This window comes from Chanodichthys erythropterus, chromosome 16, assembly GCF_024489055.1.
Source record: "Chanodichthys erythropterus isolate Z2021 chromosome 16, ASM2448905v1, whole genome shotgun sequence".
Classification (NCBI taxonomy): Eukaryota; Metazoa; Chordata; class Actinopteri; order Cypriniformes; family Xenocyprididae; genus Chanodichthys; species Chanodichthys erythropterus.
Genome location: NC_090236.1, coordinates 48,065,363 through 48,084,188, shown reverse-complemented (window position 1 = coordinate 48,084,188; position 18,826 = coordinate 48,065,363). Strand labels below are relative to the sequence as shown.

Below are 18,826 nucleotides of genomic sequence, written 5' to 3'. Positions count from 1 at the left end.
TAAAACAATATTATCTTTTTTTTTTAACTATTGGTAAAACTATCGTACATATCTTACATAGTAATGTGTCATTGTCATGAGCCTTTGGCTATCCTTAATGGTTTCATTGTTTGAGGAACTGTTTGTAATCCCTATTTGTTAAAAACATTGCAGTAAATATTTTTGTCAACATTATTGTTTTGTTTTATAATCTTTTTACTGTATATTTACTATTAATTGAAACTTTATAGAAATAAGAAAAGTAAATAATATAGATCATTAGGCTTAAAAAATAGAACTTTACATGTGAGGTTTTTAAACATATTTAACAGCAAAGATATTTTCAAGTACAGAGTCTGATGTGGACATTGTCATGTAGGGGATTTGGGCCTGATCTTTGGTTTTTAAGCACAATTAAATATTCTCAAGAGACCCACTGATCCTGAAGTCATGTCTCTGAAAGACCTCAGATGTGTAGATTCACTCGATTGAAAAATGCTGTTTTGTAATTAACACAGTTGAAATAAATGACTACTTGTAGGGTGTTTAACACCCATGCAAAATTGTTGGGGGTCAAGGGGCACATGTCCTGCTAGTGTCATCTCTTGTTTTATGAATGATTTTATTTTATTAATGCTTTTTGTTTTATTTTTATTCATTTATTTTCATTGCAAAATATATTTAAATTGTTTAATTGTTAATTATTAATTCTTATTTATTAATTTTTAGCAACATATTTGGTATTATTTATATTTAGAATCATTTGATATTAAAATAGAGACAAGTTACTTTTATAGAACTAACCTGAGGCATCACAGGTCCTGAATGAAATCATTGTTTCTCTCTGAAAATGCTGGGTGATTTTCATATTGAATTATTGAAAATGTTACACAATGTGAGAGATGGTTTGCGAGACCCATATATTTTTACTCATACCCTGATAATAAAATGTCAAATGTTTGATTTATTAAGACACTTAAAATGTAATTTAAACTAAAATGATTTAATTTGAACAGTTGTTTAATTTTAAAAGATGTAATTTAAACTTCTATATTTATGCTTTGAAAATAAAAGTTAGCTTGAACAAAATATTGTTTCATCCACCCCCCACTGACCAGTGCTCTCCCCCTCTGTCTCTGATACTATCATGCTTTGTTGCAAGTCACTTGAAGAGACAATGAGAAAACCATTTAGTGTTAAGGACATCAAGAAGGAACACTTTTCCCTGCTCACTGAAAACTAAGATTTTTATTTTCATTTATTTGAATTTTCATTTAATTTTTTTTAATTATAAAACTATAATAATTGGTGTCACTAAATTTAGTCAAGTGACCTTTATTTACGGTATATAGTGCTTTTTACAATGCAGATTGTGTCGAAGAAGCTTTACAGTGATAAGTGTTTGTTATTATTAACATTGTTATACTTTTATTTATTACCATCTTCATTCAAAGAACAGAATGTTTTTCACTTTTGAAAAGTGTGTGTGTGTGTGTGTGTGTGTGTGTGTGAGAGAGAGAGTCAGTGAGAGATTTTTAGATTTAGAAAAGCAAAATTTTTTAGATTTTCTTTACTTACCAAAATGTATCCCCCATTTGCAAAACACCTTTTAAAATTTTACTAAATTATATTTTTGAAAATATAAAAATGAAAACGTTTACTACGATACATGGGGACAGATTATACAGAAAAAAAACCCAAAACAACCATGTATGCATGAACATGACTGAACATGTTCAAATTCCCTTTTTTCTATTAACATTGTTAAACTAAATATTCCTTTACTAATATGAACACATTTTTAAAATGTATATTTCAAACTAAAAGCAATTGTTAACCCATTCAGACATCTTTGAAGTTTTTATATAAATAATAATCAATAATAATAATAATAATAATAATAAAATAATAATAGTCTCAGTAAATTTAGTAACTGTTTTTATTATTCAGTACATTATAATCTTTTGGAGATGTGCATGTTTTTCACTTTGTGTGTGTGTGTGTGTGTGTGTGTGTGTATTCTATTTTATAAAATATACCATTTTTATTCTTTTGTTATTTCGATCCGGTTGTTTCTAAATTACAATCTTATATTTGTTGCTTAAGGCTGGTTCACACTGTGCGATTTTGGCCAAGATTTGGTCGTCTGAGACAAATTTTGCAAATTCTAAAAGATTCCTATAATCCTAGCCTAAAATCTGTTGTCTTTGATCGCTAGTTTGACATGTTCACCGACAGCCGGTTAATGATCGTTGCGATCAAATTTTACCACCTCCGAAATTCTGGCAGTGTCAGAAGATTTGGCGCACAATCCTCCAGTGTGACTTCTCCTACGACGAACGTCAAATTGTCTTCTTTTTTCAAGACAAGCCGTGATCAAAATTAATGATAGAGATGTCGTTGTTAGCCATAATTTCAGTCCCGCGTGTAATGCAGCTCACTGTCAACGAATGTGTATGTTTTTATGATGTAAAACTCCAGACAAGTTTTCATGTGTCCGTTTTTAACGCGTTTTGACTGTCGTGCAGTCTGACATTAATGACAGCTGAGATCCCACAGTGTGACATGAGGATCATGTTCGTACAGTCTGACAAGTAACCATCGCAAAGGACTATTATAAACCGCACAGTGTGAACCCGGCTTTACACAGGAAGATTAGAGCATGTGACAGAATCGTACTCGGTTACTAACGTAACCTCGGTTCCCTGAGATACGGAACGAGTACTGCGTATGGGGAAAAGTCTCCCTTTTTCCCCGTCACTGAAGCCTTTTTCAATAACGCAGTGTAACTGCACCGTCATTGGTTCACTCATGAGAAGTTGTTGAACCAATGGCGGCGCGGCATAGCTGCGGGGTTTAGTGCTATATAAGCCGGCATTTCGCCATAGGATTTCAGGCCATATCGACTGAAGCGACGACCTGAAGCCGCAGCCTCGTGGCACGGCAAGTAACGCAGTACTCGTTCCGTATCTCAGGGAACCGAGGTTACGTTAGTAACCGAGTACGTTCCCTTTCGATACTTCACTCGTACTGCGTATGGGGAACGAATTCAACCGCGCCGTGCCACGGCAAGGAACGACTGGTCAAGTTTGGGACGCCCAGAGGGGCCCACGAAACTAGCAGGAAGGCCGAAGCCGTCGAACCCTTGGTTACACTACAAGAGGAGAAACTCCTGAGCCGGTTGAGGCGGAGCTCAAAGAGGCCACTGCATCACACCGAAAGGACCCAAGTTTGCAAAGTCGGAACGTCTAACTGGTAAAATCTGACAAAGGTGGACGGCGAGGACCAGCAGCCCGCCTCACAGATCTCTTTGATAGAGACTCCACTGGACCAGGCCCAAGAAGAGGCCATCCCTCTAGTGGAATGAGCTCTAACTCCTATGGGGCATACCAAGCCCATGGAGGAGTAATTAAGAGCTATGGCGTCGACAATCCAACGCGAGAGGCGTTGCTTAGAGACCGGAGACCCTTTGGTGCGGCCACCAAAGCAAACAAAGAGCTGATCCGATAGCCGAAAAGGCTGCGATCGCTCTACATAAGCCTTCAATGCCCTAACAGGGCAGAGCAACTCCAGCTCTTGCTCTTCTGGCGAGACAGGGAGCGCAGAGAGGGAGATGACTTGTGCTCTGAACGGAGTCGAGAGCACCTTGGGGACGTAGCCATGCCTTGGTTTCAATACGACTTTAGAGTCGTTGGGCCCAAATTCAAGGCAAGCCGGGCTCAGAGAGAGGGCCTGCAGATCGCCGACACGTTTAACCGATGCTAAAGCCAGTAACAGAGCGGTCTTAAGCGTCAGGGGCCTGAGGTCAGCTGAACGCAGCGGCTCAAAGGGAGGTCCCTTGAGAGCCCTAAGGACCATAGATAGGTCCCAAGTGGGAACAGTGAGGGGGCGAGAAGGATTCAATCGCCTAGCGCCCATCAAGAAACGCGCCACAAGGCCGTTTCTGCCCACCGACTGGCCAGCGATAGGAGAGTGAAACGCTGCAATGGCTGCTACGTAAACTTTGAGCGTTGAAGGGGCTCGCCCTGAATCCAAACACTCTTGGAGGAAGGATAGTATCGGGGATACGTCACACTCCATTGGATCTATGTTGCGTGCAGAGCACCAGTCAACAAAGATAGACAATTTCTGGGCATAGAGACGCCTCGTGGACGAAGCTCTTGCCTGAGAGATGGTATTTAAAACGTCCCCGGGGAGGTTAGCTGGCTCCCGTCGAGGGACCATAAGTGCAGAGCCCAAAGTTCTGTCTGTGGGTGCCAAATTGTCCTTCTTCGAGAAATAAGTTGGGCAATAAGAGTTGTCTTCTGAGGCGAAGAGGTCTACCTCTGCCTTCCCGAAGAATTCCCATATCTTGAGAACCGTCTGGGGGTGGAGCGTCCACTCGTCAATGTCAAGGGGACATTGCTCCGAGACAGCATGTCTGCACCCAGATTGGTTTTTCCCGGAATGTGTGTCGCCCTGAGCGACAGAAACCTGGGTAGAGCCCATTCTAGAAGGCGCTTTGCCAGCGTGCACAAGCGGCTGGACGAAAGACCTTCCTGGTGATTTATGAACGACACCACTGTCATGCTGTCCGATTGGACTAAGACGTGGCGTCCCGTCAGATGAGCCTGAAAGGAGTGAAGGGCACGTATCACTGCCAGCATTTCGAGGCAGTTGATGTGAAGATGGCTCTCCTCATGAGACCACGAGCCGAAGGCCGGTCTGCCCTCGCAAAGAGCGCCCCAACCCGAGTTGGACGCGTCTGTCGAGAGCACAGTCCTTCGTGACGCCGCCTGTAGGGGCACACCACGCTTGAACCACTCTGGGTTCAACCAAGGCTTCAGGGCCGATAGACAGGCCTGATTGACCTTGAGGCAGAAGCATCCATGCCGCCAGGCGTGGGGAGGGACCCGAAACTTCAGCCAGTACTGCAGAGGCCGCATCCGAAGAAGGCCGAGCTGTAGAACTGGGGAGGCGGAAGCCATCAGCCCTAATAACCTCTGGAAAAGTTTCAGAGGGAGGTAGGCTTTGTTCGTGACGGAGGCCGCAAGCTGCTGAATGGCCAGAGCGCGCTCTGGCGAGACTACTGCCGTCATGCGGACAGAGTCGAAGACTGCTCCCAGGAACGAAATACGTTGGCTGGGAAGCAGTGAGCTCTTGGGCAGGTTGACCCTGAGTCCCAGGCATTCCAAATGGCTGAGGAGCACAGATCTGTGAAGTTCCAGCTCTGCTCGCGAGTGGGCCAGAATGAGCCAATCGTCGAGATAATTTAGAACACGGATTCCCATCTGTCTGAGTGGGGAAAGAGCCGCATTCATGCACTTTGTAAAAGTGTGAGGAGCTAGGGACAGCCCGAAGGGTAGGACCGTGTATTGGTAAGCCACACCCTCGAAGGCGAATCTCAAGAATCGCCTGTGGTGGGGAGCTATCTGGATGTGAAAGTAAGCATCCTTCAGATCCAGTGAGCAGAACCAGTCCTCGTGACAAATCTGTGCGAGGATCTGCTTCAGTGTCAGCATCTTGAACTTCCGTCTCATGAGGGAGCGGTTCAGGATCCTGAGGTCTAGGATGGGTCTGAGACCGCCATCCTTTTTGGGGACCAGAAAGTAACAGCTGTAAAAGCCTGACTCGCTCTCTGGAGGAGAGGCTATTTCTATAGCCCCTTTCCTGAGTAACGCCAAGACCTCGATTCGGAGAACGTGAGTGTCGTCCGAATTCACCGAAGTCTGAAGGATCCCACTGAAGCGTGGGGGTCTTCGGGCGAACTGGAGCGAGTAGCCCTGACTTACGATCCCTAGAACCCACTTCAACAGCCCGGGGATGGCCCGCCAAGCCTCGACCCGGGTTGCAAGGGGTTGAATGACATCGGCTGGTGGCCCGCCCGAGGGGGGCCGCACACCAAGGGGAGTGGAAGAGGAAATTTGCCCTTTATTTGAAAAGGTAAAAATGTGTTCGCCGTGAGAACGGCGGTTTGTGTGGGCGCAACATATGTGGGCCCATCTGCAACACTGAGCATCTTTCCCACGCCCGGATGTGAACGAGGCGGAGGGGAAACTGCACAAAGAAGCTTTGGGGGTGGTCTGGCCGCGGCGAGACATTCCCCTGTCCTCTTCCTTCCTCTTAGATCAGGATGACTTAGGCGTTACAGGGTCCAGCGCAATCTTGGGCCGGGCTCCCTACGTCTCGGGAAGGAGCGTTTAGCAGAGTGAGAGCGCTGGCGGTGCTCCTTTGGCGGTGCTGCCTGGGAGGCAAAGGGGGCAGGCTTGCTCTGCTGAGCCGGCGCAGGCCTGGGTCTAAAAAGGCCATCTTGTCCGCATCCTTAATCTCAGTTAAGTTGAGCCATAAATGGCGTTCCAGCACAACCAGGCTGGCCATGGATCTGCCAATGGCCTGGGCGGTGGCCTTCGTGGCTCACAGGGCTAGGTCCGTGGCGCTGCAGAGGTCTCTGAAGGCAGGTGCATCAAAGCCGGACTCGTCCAGGGAGCGGAGAAGTTTAGCTTGAAACACCTGGAATATGGCCATGGTGTGGAGCGCTGAGGCAGCGTGGCCCGCAGAGGTGTAGGCTCGGGTAGCCAAGGTGGAGGTCGTTCTGCAGGGCTTAGAAGGAAGGGCTCTTTTTGTCTTCCAGCCCACAGCCGCGGGGGGACAAAGGTGAGCAGCCACTGCTTCATCCAGGAGTGGAAGGTGCTCATAGCCCTTTTTTTCGGCGCCGTCTACAGTCGTAAGAGCCGAGCGGTGCGTGGTGTGCAGGCGGGCAGAGTAAGGGGCGCGCCATGACTTCGTCAGCTCTTCGTGGACCTCTGGAAAGAACGGAGCAGCACGTTGGCAAGGGGCCTGGCGTCTTCCCGGCAGGAACCACTCATTCAGACGACTCCGCGACGGTTCCTCCGGCAGAGCCCAGTCTAACTCCAGCTCCTCCACAGCTTTTGAGAGGACGTGGAAAAGTTTGGCGTCCATACCCGAGCCATGTCCAATGGGCTCCAGAGGGGGGTCGGGGTCGTCCGACTCACCGACCCATCTGCCTCCAAAGCCACGAGGGACATGGAGTCATCGAGTCGCTCGCATCAACGGAGGGACGCTGCTCAGGGCGGGAGAATCTGACGGGCGAGTGTTCTCGAGCGGGAGAAGGCGAGGCACGCAGGGGCTGAGCCGACGTGAGCTCGCTTGACTCCGGGCGCTGAGTCGCTCTGCCCTGCTGTCTCTTCCTAGCCGGTTCGCGGTGAGAAGGAGACGGCAGGGCGCGAGCGGCGGGCCGTCCTCGATGAAGAAGGCAAGCCGGGAGCGCAGAGAGGCCACACTCATACACTCGCAGTGTGGGCACAAAGCTTCGGTCAGCGCAGCTTCTGCATGGGGTTTACCAAGACATCCGACGCACTCATCATGCCCATCGTTGTCCTGCAGAGGGGCTCTGCAGATGCCACAGCCGTGGCGCGGCATTTGAAGCGCCGCCGCCGTAAAAATGGCGATTGGGGGGCTCTTTTAGAGCGGCGAGGGCCGCGGAACCTCTTTTAGGTGCGGACGAATCCGCTGGAAATTGCTCTTTAGAGGAAACGCTCTTTAAGATGCGCCGGATGGCGGCAGGAAACGGGAAGCAGGCGGCGGGCGTCTAGGAGACTGCGCTCGGGGCAGTAGTCCACGAGGGCGCCGCGCTGTTGCCGTCCGGCGGCTCAGCTGGGTCTGCTGCGGGGCCTCTTCGACGGCGGCGAGAGCTGCTTCTTCCAGGCGGCGAGCTTCTTCGGCTTCAGCACGGAGATCAGCGAAGAGATGTGTAGTCGTCGCTGAAGGAGAAAGGACTGAAATCCTATGGCGAAACGCCGGCTTATATAGCACTAAACCCCGCCCCTTTCGGCGGGAATATTCGCGCGCTTTGTCGCCATAGGCCGCGCAGCTATGCCGCGCCGCCATTGGTTCAACAACTTCTCATGAGTGAACCAATGACGGTGCAGTTACACTGCGTTATTGAAAAAGGCTTCAGTGACGGGGAAAAAGGGAGACTTTTCCCCATACGCAGTACGAGTGAAGTATCGAAAGGGAAACGTATGCTGTCACACATCTGTTCAGCATGTGCATGTCCATGAAAGTTCCTAAATCACCATCAGGACTTCTAATATGGCATCAAAGTTTAAAAATCATCCATCATCCAACCTACAAATGACCCGCAAGTCAATACCATAGATATTTCAAAATGCTGAGAATCAATGGACATATTCAAAGCCCATATCAAAGGTCAATCGCCATAAAAATTCAATAACCCCAAGGTCATGGAGTTCATACAGAGGTCAACTATGGGGGGATGGGATAATATTTGGGTGGTCCTGTGGGGGGAGGGAGAGGTCAAGTTCATATGTCAAAGGTCAAAGTAATTAATCATTTTTTTGTCATATGGTGCAGGGCAATCACTACTCTGCATCAATTAGGTCAGGCCTTCTCCATGGCTTGAATGAAGCATATCTGGAGATTGTAAACCTCCTATGCCAAAAAAAAAAAAAAAACCCTCCTCGGTGGGTTTAAGGAAGGGGCAGTATGGTGGGAGGTACTGGAGTGAAAATTGTGGACGCTAATGAAACCAGTTTTGGACCAAAGCAGATAGGTGGAAATTTACATTGCCCTATATGACAGTGTATCTCATCTGCTCTGCATCCATTTGGTCTTCTGCTGTGACGATTTTGTGTAGTCTGTCTACAATGTGAATATGTGGGCCATGTTGTAAGGGCCTAAATTGGCATGCTGGTGGAGGACCACTTGTGCGTGAATGCAACATATATTGTGATGTTACCACCACGTTGGCCTGGGACATTCAAAATAGCTCTGTGGCCAATGATGTTTCTCCCTCTTCCTCTTACTGCAACATTGCTTTCCATTTTGTTGAAGATGCATAAACTCACCTTTTGCCTTTTGAGGTTAAGCACCTGATGGCTGTGTTTGATCAATTGGTTTGGTGGTATTTTGAAAATCAAAAAGGACAATGTATATTTGGACCATCTACTCTGGTCCAAAACTGGTTTTATAAGAGTACTCAATTTTCACTCCAATACCTCCCACCATACTGTCACTTCCTTAAACCCAATGAGGAGTTTTTTGTTTGTTTGTTGTTTTTGGCATGGCAGTGGGAGGTTTATGATCTCCAACCCTATATCAGGATATCCCTCAATCAAGTCATGGAGGAGGCCTGTGACCTAATTGATGCAGGGTCTGTGCAAGGATGGATTCACCATTCAAGAAGATTCTTCCCTCACTGTCTTACGAGAGAGGACATCGCCTGTGATGTGGATGCAACTATGGCCAGATCCAGCTAGGCTTTTTTTTTTTTCTTTTAAAATCATACTTTTGTTTTGTCTCCACAAATGTTTTTGTTTGTGTACTATATTGTATTTAGAATATGTTCTGATTTTCAATGCAAAATGCAACCTTTGAAAAGGAATGGATGTATTGAATGGATTTTACAATGTGGTGAGAAATAAATATTTTCATCAATGTACAGTACTGGTCTTGTGTGCGTGTGTGTGTGTGCGTGTGTGTGTTTTGTCAATATATTAATGTACTTTACTCTAACAATATCTCTCGAAAAAAATCAAATCCAGACTATATCATTAGAAAAGTATAAAAGTTACAAGTGTTTAAGATTGAGCACAGCAGTGTGTAAATGAAACAAACAGAATCAGAATGTATGAACCATGTGTGTTCCATATGGTGACTGTGACGAGCAGGGCGGGCGAGAGCCGTGAGGGAACAGCGCGAGGCCGGTGACGCGAGTGATAATGAGCGTCACCTGCGAGGCGTGCCGGCCTCGAGTCTCTCACAGAGGAGCTCCGGAGGCATAAAAGGAGGAGCGACTACAATGAAGGACGAGAGAGGACCAGGCCTGGACTTTATTTTATGTTTTGTTATGTTTGTGTGGCCGGCAGACGTCCGCGAGGGTCTGCCGGCATTACTTTCATTTTGTTCTTTGTTTATTTTACATTAAAAGTTACGTTGAATGTTCGCCGGTTCCCGCCTCCTTCTTCCCACAACTACTAACCGTGTTACATTGGTGCCGAAACCCGGGAGGAAGGAGGGACATGCTGTCGGAGAGCCCTCGCTGCTGAGGGGGATCGCGGTGCTGCGGAGTTCGGGCAGCGCGGGAGTGAAGACCGCGAGAGGCTGCCTGAGGCGGTGGTGCTGGAGCCAAGTGAAAGGTGGGACGGAGACCCGGATGCCGTGCTCCTGGGACGAGGTGGGGTGGCTGCCGTCCTGGAGGGAGCAGAGGAGTCGCCGCCGTCCGCCGTGGGCCGGAGCCTGCTGCCGTCCACCATGAAGGGGAGGAGCAGGGGACAGGGGACTCGCTGCCGGCTGCCCTCAGCCGGAGGAGCCATCGCCGGCCGCCAGGAGGCGGTCAAGGATCGGGCCGTCCACCACGCGTCCAGTGCCATCGCATGTGGCACCGCGAGGAAGAGCCTCTTGGCAGGCTGAGGACCGAGCGGCAGTGTGTCGGGGAACCGGACCAAGAATTTTTGTTTTCTCTTTCTTTTTCCTCTCTCCCCTCTCTTGTCCTGTCGCTCCCCTTGCTTCCGTCTCCTTTCTCTCGTCTCGTCTGTCCTTACCCCCAGGTGCTGCGGCCACGGGACAGGCCCCGGGGGGGAGTAAGCGCAGTGGCGGGAGTACCCCCCGGCCTGCGAGGGGCGTTGGGGGTATGTGACGAGCAGGGCGGGCGAGAGCCGTGAGGGAACGGCGCGAGGGTCTGCCGGCATTACTTTCGTTTTGTTCTTTGTTTATTTTACATTAAAAGTTACGTTGAATGTTTGCCGGTTCCCGCCTCCTCCTTCCCACAACTACTGTTACAGTGACAAAGTAGGGTTTTGTTAAATTAATGTAAAGTTTTGAATGAAGTGTTTCATTTTGAAAAAGAACTGAGGTGTTCTGCTACTTGTGTGTGTGGATCTGTGAATTGTGTGTAGTTTTTTGACAAAATGAGCCTTGTTTTTAAAATTGTGCTTAAGCAATCATAAAAAACTGTAACAATGCCACAGAGGAACGATATCTTTAGAATTTCTTTCAGAATGATTCTTCCAGCTGATGAATATGAAAACCTTGATGGCTGATAAGAATCTACCTTAAGCTCAAACGCTTAAGCTCACAACATTACCATGCATTGGTGTGGACGCTAATATATTTATCATTATAGTTTTTTTAATAGATAATGTTTTTGGTGTGAAAATTTATCCTATTTGTTTTTCTGTTGTCTCTTTATTTACAAATAAAGCAGTGTGCAGTTAGCAAGTTGAAGAGTTATAGCTAAACTGATCAAGAAAAATCAGTAATGGTGTAACAATATCAGTATTAGCAGCTACTCAAGGCTGCGGTATCGGTATCCGACTAAAAAATTGTTACCTGTCCTTTACTAGACATTTCTAAAGTAAGAGCACTCAATAGATCAGATGCATTATTATTATTATTATTATCATTTTATTTTTAATAGCTTACGGATAATAATTTTGGTCAATATTTGTAAAATTTGGCAAGTAACAAGAAATGTTCAGTTCATATATCTTTTGCTGTGTTTTCATTATTCTTCTTCTTATTATTATTATTATTATTATTATTTTTTAGGAGGATGGAGCAAAGGTATCTTCAAGAATGGCGAATGAGAACCACTCCACTGACAGTCGAGTTTGTGCAGTAAAAGCCTGTAACACAGCTGAACTTATACGATCACAGAATCATGGCTACTTTCAGAGTAAGAGACAGATGAGCTTCACCTGGTACTGCTCTCTGCATTTGATTTATGTTTATCAGTATAATCTTTAAAGTCTGCTTAAAGGGTTAGTTTACCCAAAAATGAAAAATCTGTCATTAATTACTCGCCCACATCTCTTTCCAAACCCGTAAGACTTTTTCATTTTTGGAAAGCAAATTAAGATTTTTTTTTTTATGAAATCTGAGAGCTTTCTGCCGCTCCATAGACAGCCTATGCAATTGAAACTTTGACACTTCAAAAAGTTGATAAAAAGATCGGAAAACTAATCCATATGAATTGAGTGGTTTTGTTAAAAATTTCTGATGAGACTTTATCGCTTTATATGATAAACAGATTGATTAGGCTTTTACTCACATATAAACATAGATCAGCAAACATAAACAGAAACTCAACCGAACCTGAATTACACGCAAGAACAAACCTTTTTTGGAAGCTCAAATGTGCTGCGTCTCACACGAGAATGAACCTCATTGGTTACGCAGCACTTTTGAGCTTTCAGAAGGGGTTTGTTCTTGTGCATCATTCAGGTTCAGCTGAGCTTCTGTTTATGTTTTAATTAAATCTGTTAATCTTAAAAAGCGATTGCGTTTTTTGCAATTGCGTAGGGTGTCTATGGAGGGACAGAAAGCTCTCAGATTTCATCAAAAAGATTTTCATTTGCGTTCCTAAGTTGAATGAAAGTCTTATGGGTTTGGAACAACATGGGGGTGAGTAATTAATGTCAGAATTCATTTTTGGGTGAACTAACCCTTTAAGTACTGTTTTTATGTAACATTTTTAGATAATGAAGTAGATGAAGAGTCAGAGGAGGATGACGACTATATTCCGTCCGAAGACTGGAAGAAAGTAAACAATCATATTTTCTTTATGGCTTTTGTCTGTAATTTACCATAAAATGTCTGACACATGTATATGTTCTTAACAGGAAATCATGGTTGGTTCCATGTATCAGGCAGAAACACCATCTGGACTGTGCAAATACAAAGACAGTGAGAAAGGTAGATTTGACATGCTGTTCAATTAAAATGATGGTTTGGCAGGATTACACTGCACCCCAGCCCTGTATAAAAAAAAAATAAAAGAAAGAAATGTTTCAGGAGTTGTCAGTGTGAATCATTCTATTGAAAGTCATTGCTCCAAATAAACTGTGAACTGTTCTGTATGATTTGTTATTCACATGAAAGCATGCAATTTGACTTTACAAAAATAGTTGGGATCAAATATTGAATATTGAAATAGCAAAACACTATGTAAGGCATAATCCACAGCTAGCTGTGCATTAAAACTATTTTAAAGTGCAATCTCCAATCTCTCTGTGTGAGTGATGTATGTGTGTGTGTTCTTAAATGAAAGCAGCACATTAATATAGAATATTGATTAAACTGACTTTTTTTAAAAAGTGACTGACAGCTTTAATGCACACCTTCAAGCACACCTTGAATCTTTCACTTTATCACTCACAGTGTATGAAAATGATGACCAGCTGCTGTGGAATCCTGAAATCCTTCCTGAAAACACTGTGGTTGAGTTTCTTACAGAAGCCTGTCGACGGACGGGAGAGGAGACGGGCGTAGATGCTATTCCAGAAGGATCTCACATCAAAGATAATGAGCAGGTACTAAAGACCACCTCTGTGATTTATTTAAAAAAAAATAAAAAATAATAATAATAAAAATATAATTATTTTATTTGTAATCAAATGCTGAACTGTGATGTAATACACACTACAAATTGTGTTTTCTCCCCTCAGGCATTATATGAGCTGGTGAAATGTAATTTTGATACCGATGAAGCTTTAAGAAGATTAAGATTTAACGTTAAAGCAGCCAGAGGTGAGCCTTACAAAGTTGTTAAATGCCATCATCATCGTCTTTAATAATATTTATGGTAGTACAAAGCATTATGCATTACAAAAGCCTGGATTTGTGCTTTCATACTGACAGCATTTCTGCTGCTTAACCACTGTGGCTCTAGAAAATTATTTCTGGTTTAAATCAAAACTTTACTTTCACTGCTTATTTTGAGACATACTAATGCTAGTATAGTCTGTTAATAGGGTTCATACAAGGTGCTTAAAGTGCTTGAAGTACGTGAATTTGACTATTTAAGGCCTGGAGAACCTTGAAAATAGTGATATTTCTGAAAAGGTACTTGAAAAGTGCTTGAATTATTGGAAAATGATGTATATATAAAATAAGTGTTTAATTTTTTTCTTTTAACGCAAAATTAAAGCTGCGGCCCGTCTGATATAGACCTTATGTAGCTCCGCCCTCTTCTCAGCGCTGTGCTTGTTGTCTTCTGTCTTCCGGTTTGTATTTCCACAGTATTTATGAATGAACCGCCCATTTTAAAATCTTCCCAGTCAGGTCTACTGAGATTTGTTGAGACATCTGTTTTAAACATTACAATGCTCATAATGACTTTTTTTTAACTCAGCAATAAGTCCACTTCACCAGCTATTTACACTTCGACAACGATGCCATAAGCCTTATTTGGATGGTAATTGTTTCTTATGTGGACGTCTGTAAAAATTGCCAAACTCATACATTCGGGTGGTGATTTATTCACAGTGGAGGAGCAAGTTTTGTGGAAATGTGCACACTGCTCACTTGGTCAGTCAAATGATTGTCTGCTGTGAATAATATTCCACATGATTGGAATAATGAAAATAAATTCATATGTAATGTAATAAAAATATCATATTCATAACTTGATTAAACCTCCTTTTCCCATTTTCCCCATTTTAAAAATGGGAAAATTAGCAGGAATATGTTAAAGCAGCCTCTCTTTTACATGATGTAAGCATAAAGTTTCTTGGTATATATTTTAAATGTTTACAATTGTATATAAACATATTTTAAAATGTTGCTGCTGGAATAACAGCCTGTTTTAAATATTATTTGCTTTATTTCTCTTTCTCCTTTTTTGTTCTTAACAGCTTCCAGCTTCTTTCCAACATTTCCATAATCAATTTATTTTTAAAATGCATGCAAATTACAGCAACACTTATCTCACGGTGCTCCGCAGTGGTCATATAGGATTTTAACAGTGAATTTGGTATTGATCACTTTTTTGTAAACTTGGAGAGGATTCAGACAGCAGTTAAATTACCACACAACCTTGGTGTTTGTCAAAAAACAGGGAATTTTACACAGGTGGTGGGAGAAAAACACCGACATTTTGGATTTGGGTGGCAATAACATCACAGACTAGCAGGGTTGGGAAGGTTACTTTTAGAATGTATTTCACTACAGATTACAAAATACATGCTTTAAAAAGTAATCTGTAGCGTATTCGTTGCATTACTCAAGTTTAGTAACTTAATCTAAATACTTTGGAATACTTTGAAATACTTCACACAAAGGACCATATTAACTTGATGTTCTGTTTTAAGTTTACAACCTGTAATTAGAAATGACCTCTAACCACCAGGATTTGGTTTTCCAAAAAATTCTATCAATTACAAAATGTATATCTGCAATTTATTAGACATAGCTTATGTGTTGGTAAAGAATTCCAATATCTTGATAAACAAATTAAGAAAATATTTGTTTCTTTTAACATCACATCCATATATAATTACTATTGATATATCATTCCTAAATTATATTTTTATATTTGTAAAGATGTGCATCAGAGGGATTACAAAATATTAAATAACAATAAAATATTGTTAATAATACAAGTTGTTTTATAGGTGTATAGAGTCGAGATGACACAGTGGTTTAAATTGTTTTATTAACAAAGTTTGTAACATTTAGAATGTTTATAAAGAAAATGAAGTGAAATGATCTACCCAGTAATCTCGAGAGAAGGCCTATATTCAAAGCTGACTCACCTACAGTTCCTCAACAGTTTTTTGCATCTCTTCACCACCACATTTTACAGGTTTGGGAAAAAATATGATCATTTTGTGTGAACTATCCCTAGTATAAATATGTTTATACTAATATTTAACCTTAGTGCACTGATAGCTGCATTAATATTAACCATATAAACAACAAACAGCAAAGAAAAAAAAAAACTATTTGATTTTTTTTTTTTTTTTTTTTAATAATCCTTTAATAAATTTTTGTAATTATTATTAGTGATGCACCTATTTTGATTTTTTTCATGGCCAACAGAAGCAAATTGGCTGATTCTGATACTGGTTACAGATTTTTTTTTAAAGCAATTTTATTTGTTGTTTATTTGTTCAAAAAATGTGTAGCTCTTTGATATTAGAGGCGATCACTGGATTTTTATTACAGTCCCAACAAAGATGTTATGAACATGAGCATGATCAGTTGTTTTCATTTAAATTATTTTATAATTTCAAGATTAACAGCAAAACACAGCCTGGTCTGACTTTAGCTTTGTGAAATTATGCTACATAAGACACCTGCATGAAATGCAAATTCACTCTCTGATAGTAGGTGGCGCTTATGGAACAGCAGGGATATAGCGTTTCCATGGTTATGACTATATACAAAGCAGTTGCGCTGGAGATGAGAGGAAAAGCCTTCAAAACGGTTCCCTTCAGAGATACATTTATATCAACCCCAATTTAATATTTATATTATTCTTCCTATATTTTGCGAACAGTGAGCTTGTGCGTGGTGCAGTTTTTTCTCTGCTGGCACGTCTATTCTCCCCTTTGTGACCATTTACAGCGTGTGCCTGTGTTAACGTACTGTTGACAGGCTAAGTAAATATTTCCTGAAATTTTGGGAAATTATTACAAAGTTTGTTTGCAAGCCCAGAATAAAGATCAAAATAAAATTTTGAAAAATTTCTGAAAATAGCTTACGTCCTCATGAGAAACAATCACCGTCCGAATAGGGCTATAGAAATATAGAAGAATGCGGTTGTCACTCCCCTATTTTACTGAACTGTGTGTGCGCAGAATGGGATTAAGCACTAAAAGGTAAACTGACAACCGAATTTAGTTGCAGGTGGTGGGAGGAAAAACACTGACATTTTGGATTTGGATGGCAATAAAATCACAGACTAGCCCCTGTAAATGCTGAAAATAGCTTACACCCTCATGAGAAACAATCACCGTCCGAATAGGGCTATAGAAATTAATGTGAGCAGACACAAGTCATGATATTTTGGTCATATTTTCAGCATAAAGTATTTGGAATTATTTCGGTTTATTATGGGCTTGTTCTTGTTCACTGTTTTTCTGGCAACACAAAAGACCTGGCAGATCTGGCAACATGAATTAGTCAAGGCTCGTAGGCTACTGCTTTCCCTGTGATTCACCACACATAGAGAAGAGAGAAACGTCTCTGATGCACATGAAAAACATCATTAACAACTAGTTGTTCAGTTCAGTTCCGTACACACTGCATAAAATTTCTGTAAATGCGGTTGTCACTACCTGTATTTTTGGGAACTAATTCAGTGGTGGAATGCGGTTGTCACTCCCCTATTTTACTGAACTGTGTGTGTGCAGAATGGTATTAAGCACTAAAAGGTGAACTGACAACCAAATTTATTTGTAGGTGGTTGGAGAAAAACACTGATATTTTGGATACTGATGGCAATGATATCAGACTAGCCCCTGTAAATGCTTAAAATAGCTTATGTCCTCATGAGGAACAATCACCCTCCGAATAGGGCTATAGAAATATACACAGCTGTCACAAAAACGGAAATTCAAAGTCAAAATTCTCTCCTTCCCCTCCCCCTTACTCCCTCAGGTTCACTCAGGGGTGTGTGTGTGTGTGTCAGTTTTACACCCTTGATCAGTTCTTTAACCCTTTTCTTGCAGACACAAGCTGTGTCCCAATTCAGGGTCCGCGCACTTCGAAGTGCATGAAAGGAGTGGGGTTTTGGAGTGGAGGGTTGCCAGGTCTGTGCAACAAAACCATCCCAAAAGTAGCGCAATCACAGCACAGTGTAAAAGTATCCCAATCCCAGACGTGGCAACAATGAGCCAAGCGTCGTTACATGGCTTTCGGCTGTGTGACAGACAGAGACAGTTGACGTTTGTGTTGCATTTTAAAGTTTCATGACTTTTTTTTCGGGTTTTGACACGTTCACTGCCGACGACCAAAATATGTATGGTTGAACTATGTAATGTTAGTTTTATATTGTTAGCAATTAGTTAACCTTGTTTGTTTTTATGTTAAATGAAATGTTAACTGTGTAAGTTGTTTTAACTAAAAGAAACTTGCACTGACATCTTAAAATATACCTGCTGAGCATGACTAGGCTATTTGTAACAGGCAAGAATTGGTTGTCCACTGGTTGTCGTGTCGATGAGGCCTTCACAATGGATGATCTAGTTGACTCGATCTCTGCTGATATTTCAGGGGTGCAATGTGGTCGTGTCAAGGTGCCGATCCTCTGTCTCACCTGGATACGGCCCGGATCCGGTTGACTACGGTAAACCTTGAGATAAACAGAAAGACTAATATTAGTGTAGATGCCATTCTTCTTCTGATGTAACGAGCATCACACACGATGCATATGTCTTTAAATTAATTCTTTATTGATCTAATTCTAATTTATTCACAATCCATATTTACATAAATTTCACAATTTTATAAAAGTGGCTGTTTATAACAAACATGTATATGTGAGCAGAAAAATCTAGACAGGGACCTTACTTTTACCCGAGATAGATATTGAAATTGTCTTTGTAAGTTCCGTGATTTGGCTCTATTATTCATTTTATATTATTTTTATTTTTACAACAAATACTACTCATACTGGAATTAAATGAAAGCATGATTTTGGTTGTAGGAAACTTCCTCATCGAAGCAGAGACCAGGAGACATCTTTCAAGCAGAAGTTACTCTTTATTGAGAAACGTGCTGTGCATCACTGTAGTCATCCAAGTCTAACCTAGGCAGTGTAATTGGTAGTTCATATACATTCAAGGGGGAGGGATACATAGAATAGAGTTGGAGACAATATAAACAAAGCAAGCCAATGCAGTTCAGGAATCAGCCCATTCCCTACATTTTCCATCTATGATCTAATCAGCATAACTGTGTCATTCAAATGCATAGGTGCTAATCCAATTAGTCTGACAGTATCGCCCATACCTTTACATTATCATAGAGACAAAGGCACCGCTGTATCTTGCACTTGTCATGACAAATGGTAAGGAAGTGCATGAAGACAAAAGGTTAATAT

The 18,826-nt window shown here is 42.5% G+C and overlaps 1 protein-coding gene across 1 annotated transcript in view; it reads left to right on the top strand.

The window, feature by feature from the left end:
- The window catches only part of mier1b (mesoderm induction early response 1b, transcriptional regulator), a 233,968-nt gene that overhangs the window by 133,260 nt on the left and 81,882 nt on the right, over window positions 1-18,826 (top strand). The window contains exons 5-9 of the mRNA XM_067362729.1: window positions 11,548-11,674; window positions 12,477-12,541; window positions 12,621-12,693; window positions 13,159-13,310; window positions 13,446-13,527. Of these exons, the coding sequence (XP_067218830.1) occupies window positions 11,548-11,674; window positions 12,477-12,541; window positions 12,621-12,693; window positions 13,159-13,310; window positions 13,446-13,527 (499 nt within the window). The remainder of the gene's footprint in view (window positions 1-11,547; window positions 11,675-12,476; window positions 12,542-12,620; window positions 12,694-13,158; window positions 13,311-13,445; window positions 13,528-18,826) is intronic.